Source organism: Neomonachus schauinslandi, chromosome 5 (assembly GCF_002201575.2).
Source record: "Neomonachus schauinslandi chromosome 5, ASM220157v2, whole genome shotgun sequence".
Classification (NCBI taxonomy): domain Eukaryota; kingdom Metazoa; phylum Chordata; class Mammalia; order Carnivora; family Phocidae; genus Neomonachus; species Neomonachus schauinslandi.
Window position 1 is genome coordinate 139,848,892 of NC_058407.1, and position 6,847 is coordinate 139,855,738.

Here is a 6,847-nt window from a genome sequence, read left to right on the forward strand (position 1 = left end):
TTGTTTCCTATAGTTAAGAGTCTCTCATGGTTTTTCTCCCTCTCTGATGACTTCCCATTCAGTTTTCCCTCCTTTCCCCTATGATCCTCTGTGCTGTTTCTTATATTCCACATGTGAGTGAAACCATATGATAATTGTCTTTCTCTGAGTGACTTATTTCACTCAGCATAATACCCTCCAGTTCCATCCACATTGGAACAAGTGATAGAAAACTAACTCCTATCAGCTTAAGGAGAAGTAGAATCTATTGGTGGATGTAATTGCAAAGTCCAAAGTTCTTGCAAGTTTCAAGCAGGGCTAGGGTAAGTATTCATCCTTTCTGATGGCTGAGTAATATTCCATTGCATAAGAATGTGTGTGTGTGTGTTGGCTATTGTGGACATTGCTGCTATGAACATTGGGGTGCATGTGCCCCTTTGGATCACTATATCTGTATCTTTGGGGTAAATACCTAGGAGTGCAATTGCTGGGTTGTAGGGTAGCTCTATTTTTAGCTTCTTGAGGAACCTCCATACTGTTTTCCAGAGTGGCTGCACCAGCTTGCATTCCCACCAACAGTGTAAGAGGGTTCCCCTTTCTCCACATCCTTCCCAACATTTGTTATTTCTTGTCTTGCTAATTTTAGCCATTCTGACTGGTGTAAGGTGGTATCTCATTGTGCTTTTGATTTGTATTTCTCTGATGACAAGTGACGTGGAGCATTTTTTCATGTGTCTGGTGGCCATTTGTATGTCTTCTTTGGAGAAATGTCCGTTCATGTCTTCTGCCTGTTTCTTGACTGGAGTATTTGTTTTTTGGGTCTTGAGTTCTTTATAGATCTTGGATACTAGCCCTTTATTTGTGTTTTTTTTTTTTTTAAGATTTTATTTATTTATTTGACAGAGAGAGACACAGCGAGAGAGGGAACACAAGCAGAGGGAGTGGGAGAGGGAGGAGCAGGCTTCCTGCTGAGCAGAGAGCCTGATGCGGGGCTCGATCCCAGGACCCTGGGATCATGACCTGAGCCGAAGGCAGACGCTTAACGACTGAGCCACCCAGGCGCCCCGTAGCCCTTTATTTGATATGTCATTTGCAAATATCTTCTCTGACTCTGTAGGTTGCCTTTTAGTTTTGTTGACTGTTTCCTTTGCTGTGCAGAAGTTTTTTTTTTATCTTTTTTTTTTTTTTAAAGATTTTATTTATTTATTTGACAGAGATAGCGAGAGCAGGAACACAAGCAGGGGGAGTGGGAGAGAGAGAAGCAGGCTTCCCGCCGAGCAGGGAGCCCGATGCGGGGCTCGATGCGGGGCTCGATGCGGGGCTCGATGCGGGGCTCGATGCGGGGCTCGATCCCAGGACCCTGGGATCATGACCTGAGCTGAAGGCAGACGCTTAACGACTGAGCCACCCAGGCGCCCCTTTTTTTTATCTTTTTAAAAAAGGCTTTATTTATTTGTTTGATGCAGAGAGAGAGAAAGAGAGCACACAAGCTCAGGGAGAGGCAGACTCCCTGCTGAGGTTTAAGGTATCTATAAAGCTTTTGATCTTATGCACTGTAAAGTTTACTTTCCTGAGTTGATAATATTAAAGGTTTACTCCTAAAAGCCATACACTTCAATCAGAAGTGGCAGTTGAATCACTAAAAAAAATGTCTTCTGGAAACCAGAGTGCTACTCTAACTGATCTTCCACTTTGGGTTATTTACGAACAATGTATTCTTCATGCTGGTTATGATGTCTTTTTTTTTTTTAAGATTTTTTATTATTATTTATTTATTTGACAGAGAGAGAGACGGCGAGAGAGGGAACACAAGCAGGGTGAGTGGGAGAGGGAGAAACAGGCTTCCCACCAAGCAGGGAGCCTGATGCGAGGCTTGATCCCAGGATCCTGGGATCATGACCTGAGGCAAAGGCAGACACTTAATGACTGAGCCACTCAGGTGCCCCTGATTATGATGTCTTAATAAATATTCACCTACTCCTAGTAACTCAACATAAGAACTTCAGGGTCATAATGAGTCCTCATGTATCCATCAGACACATGTTATCAGATACCAAGTTCTGTACATTCTATCTCCAAAAACAGGCCAAAAAACACCTCACAATGTTAATTATCAAGAATCTGTGGGAGAGGGGAAAAATAGTCCCTGGATTACTAAAGACATTGTTTGCCAGTGATAGAAAACTAATTCCTATCAGCTTAAGGAGAAGTAGAATCTATTGGTGGATGTAATTGCAAAGTCCAAAGTTCTTGCAAGTTTCAAGCAGGGCTAGATGAAGGGACCCAAATAATGACATCAGGGCCTGTACTTCTTATCTATTTGGTTTGTTTCTGTTTGACTTCATTCTACAGACTGCCTCTCTCCATGTAGCAGACAAGATGGCCACCAGTAGCTCCAAACTCACATCCTCCTAAACTAAAAATCACTGGGTACAGAGAACTTCTCTCTACCAGTGTTTTATTTTTAAGCTTTTAAAAAAGATTTATTCCCTTTTGGGTACCGGCACTGTGGGATGATACAGAGTACAGAGATTTGGAATGAGGCTTTGCAATTTTTTAAAGTAAACCCTACCCCTGACATGGGGCTCAAATTCAGGACCCCAAGATCAAGAGTCACATGCTTTATTGCCTGAGCCAGCCAAGTGCCTCTTCCAGTGTTTACTTATTAATTCCAGGCAAGGCTGTGATCATTCCTTCTTGGATCCATGCCCAAATCTGAACCAACCACTCTGGATGGGAGAGTGGGGTGTTCTGGTCATCCTGGCTCATAAATCCAATGCATTCCATGTGAGACTCTAGTGATGTACATTATCATCAGGACTAAATGGAGGAGGGGAGGAGTTTCCCAAACAGATCCGAAGAATGGAAATGGGAAAGAATGTCCTTGAACAAAAAATCTGGTTACTATGATCCACTAGTTGTTCCATCAGCTGAGTTGAACAAAGGATTGGAGAAGGAACGCTTAAGACAAAAGGATAAATTAGGAAGCTGTTTTAAAAGTTAAGGTGAGGGGATGCCTGGGTGGCTTAGTCAGTTAAGCGTCTGCTTTTGGCTCAGGTCATGATCCCAGGGTCCTGGGATTGAGCCCCACTTTGAGCCCCACATCGAGCCCCACATCAAGCCCCACATTGGGCTCCCTGTTCAGCGGGAAGCCTGCTTCTCCCTCTCCCACTCCCCCTGCTTGTGTTCCCTCTCTCGCTGTGTCTCTCTCTGTCAAATAAAAAAAAAATCTTAAAAAAAAAAAATAAAGCCAGATCTTGCCTTCGGTACTATGGAGTGGTAACTATTAGACTCAGAAATTCTACGTTCCTTATTGACATCCATGTCATACTAATTTATAAATGGACTCAACAGTGGTTCCTATTCTACCACATTTACCCCCAAATTCAAATATAGAATAAAAAACTTGTCAACTGGCCCCTTATAAAAATGACTATTGCCATATGAAGATAAACACAAGACACTATTTCCAAATGACATTTATCCAGAACATAGATGATTGAGCAGAGAGTGAAGGATATAAATATCACTTAGTATCTTCAGCCTCCACGTAGTGGACATGGTCTAAGCCCAGTGCATTGATGAGATTAGGGGTCATGAGATGTTTAACATATATTACCTGATTTAATCTGCACATCTGTACAAGATGAACATTATTTTGTGATTCTGTGAAGGTTGATAGATTTCTCAAGATCATACAACTGGTAATGTTGGATCTGGGATTTAAGTGCACATCTGTGTAAATCCAAATGTTATTCTCTTAATTCATATACAGCGTCATGTATATTTCCTAACAAGGAAAGCACCCCAGCTTGGGTGGAGGATAAAATATAGGATTGTGAGTTTTCTCTAGCAGAAAAATGATTGCTAATGATTTCCCTGAAGATTGCTTCATTTCCAATGTTGCCAAGCTCTAAAGCAGCGATATGATGGCAGGACTTTATTATCAATGTTGGATCCAAAAGAGCCCAAGGAGGAGAAGGGACAATTACTTGCTCTTTGTCTCTAATGAGGCTCTTAGGGAATATGGCCCTAGTGGCCATGGAGGCTCTTGTAAAGAGCTGGTCCTCTGATTCCCCCAAACATCCTTCCTGCACCAAGGGTTGAGTCTGTGTACTCCAACCCTTATTCAAGCAAACTTAGCCTGAAAACACCAGTGACAAGTCCCTTTTCCTCTAACCAATGATCTCTGGCCAGGTCCGGAAAAGTGAAGCAAGCTTGGGACTTCTGGTGACTGTGATGACTGCCATTCTTTCTGGGGTAAGAGTCAGATCAGTGGGACTTTATCAATAACTGATTGTTAAGGTGCAAACCTTTTGTGGGGGCACTCCTCACTGCATCTTTCTTTAAAGTGGAGCCAAAGAAACAGTTCTGAGATCATCAACCATCCCTTGCAATCACCTAGTCATGACCATATATGTCTTGTATGTTTATGAGACCTGAACTGTGGAGAGAACCAACTGGCTGAGTTTCTGTCCATAACTCTGGGTCATTTCCATTTCCATTTTACAGGTTAGATTGAGGGAGCTCAGTAGACATAACCAAGAAGGGCTGGCTCAGAGCTCTGTAAAGTGCTCAGAAAATGTGAGCCCAGGAAGCAGCAGCAGCAATATTATCATATTGATTGATCACTGATATCATCCTCAGAGCAAACATGTTAGGAATGTATAACATGTCCACATTAGAGATAATGGACCTGAGAAATGTCCCCTAAGGCAACACCACTAATGATGATAATGACATCAATATCCATATATTAGGATATGTGCTTACTATATGTCAGTCTGTATGGTAATCACTTATGTATGTGCTCCAGTACTCATTATAAATATTAATATGTCTATTAATATTCTTATATCTATAGTGATTTATGACACTATTTGAAGATACAAGGTCATGATAGAAAGTTCAAACATAAAAAGAATTTATGGATACAACCATTGTCCCAGTCTTTCAATGTCCTTCCAGAGGCACTGCCCTCATTTTGCTAATGAAAAAATGGTGGCACAGAAAAGACCATCATTGGCCAAACACACAGGGAGCAAGGTTCTAATGCCTCACTGATGTCACATAGCCTTTCTCCTTGCAGTCTTCTTAGTTGCTCCACTTTAACCATCATTTTCCAGGCTTTTGAATTTTTCCTGCTTTATCTGCCTCTGGACTCAGGCTTCCAGCCTCATGAGAGGGACAAACCAGTCCAGTGTTTCTGAGTTCCTCCTCCTTGGGCTCTCCAGGCAACCCCAGCAGCAGCAGCTCCTCTTTGTACTCTTCCTGAGCATGTACCTGGCCACGGTCCTGGGAAACCTGCTCATCCTCCTGGTCATTGGCGTGGACTCCTGCCTTCACATCCCCATGTACTTCTTCCTCAGCAACCTGTCCTTTGCGGACATCTGCTTCTCCTCTACCACTGTCCCCAAGATTCTGGCCAACTACATACTCGGGACTCAGACCATCTCCTTTTCTGGGTGTCTCACACAGATGTATTTTGTATTCATGTTCGTGGACATGGACAATTTCCTCCTGGCTGTGATGGCCTATGACCGCTTTGTTGCCATATGCGCCCCCTTACACTACTCAACAAAGATGACCCACCAGCTCTGTGCCCTGCTGGTTGCTGGGTCATGGGTCATTGCCAACCTGAATGTTCTATTGCATACCCTGCTGATGGCTCGACTCTCGTTCTGTGCAGACAATGCCATCCCCCACTTCTTCTGTGATGTGACACCCCTCCTGAAACTCTCCTGCTCCAACACACACCTCAGTGAGGTGATGATTCTGACTGAGGGTTCTCTGATTATGATCACTCCATTTATTTGCATCCTGGCTTCATATATCCATATTACCTGTGCTGTCCTGCGAGTCCCATCCACAAAGGGAAAATGGAAAGCCTTCTCCACCTGTGGATCCCACCTGGCCATGGTTTCTCTCTTCTATGGCACCATCATTGCTGTGTATTTCAACCCTTTGTCCTCACACTCTTCTGAGAAGGACACCACAGCTACTGTGATGTACACAGTGGTGACCCCCATGCTGAACCCCTTCATCTACAGCCTGAGGAACAGGGACTTGAAAAAGGCCCTACAAAAAATGATGGGCAAGAAGACATGCTCTTAGTGATAAAAGTATAATGGACCTATTTTCCCAGGCATATTAATCTTTGGCAACTTACTGAAATGAAGCTATCAAAGTGTTTGCAAGGAACTTAGAATAAATACTCTCAATAGACAGTTATGAATGAACTTAGTCTTAAGTACAACCCTGCTCCTTTAAATAGGTAATTTTGTTTCTAATTACTGTATTTATTTATTTTTTTAAGATTTTATTTATTTATTTGAGAGAGAGAATGAGATAGAGCATGAGAGGGGGGAGGGTCAGAGGGAGAAGCAGACTCCTTGCTGAGCAGGGAGCCCGAAGCGGAACTTGATCCCGGGACTCCAGGATCATGACCTGAGCCGAAGGCAGTCGCCTAACCAACTGAGCCATGCAGGCGCCCTCTAATTACTGTATTTAAACCTTCTTTGCATAAAGGTCAAGTTTTTCCTTTCTAGGTGATCACTCTAAAAATTTACATGTAACCAAATTTGTTTTCACTTCCTTTTTGGAAATGCTCTCAGAATTTAAGGCAGTGTTTTTCAATAGTGGTTACATGACAGTATCGCCTGGGGAGTTTTGACACCATATATATGGTTGCTGGACCAAGCTTTGACCAATTAAAGCAGAATTTCTGGGGTGGGATCCAGGCATTGGCATTTTCCCCCTTTAAGTTCCCCAGGGGGTTCTAATGTAATTTCTGAGTTGACAATCATGCTGCTTTGGATGTACTTTATGATTGCTCATTATGAAGAGTGAGCCTAGAAACCCTAAGAAG

The 6,847-nt window shown here is 42.9% G+C and overlaps 1 protein-coding gene across 1 annotated transcript; it reads left to right on the plus strand.

The window, feature by feature from the left end:
- Positions 1–5,157: 5,157 nt before the first annotated feature.
- Positions 5,158–6,093, plus strand: LOC110587810 (olfactory receptor 1F1). Its single transcript, XM_021698003.1, has one exon. The coding sequence runs from the start codon at positions 5,158–5,160 to the stop codon at positions 6,091–6,093; it is 936 nt and encodes a 311-aa protein (XP_021553678.1).
- Positions 6,094–6,847: the final 754 nt, after the last annotated feature.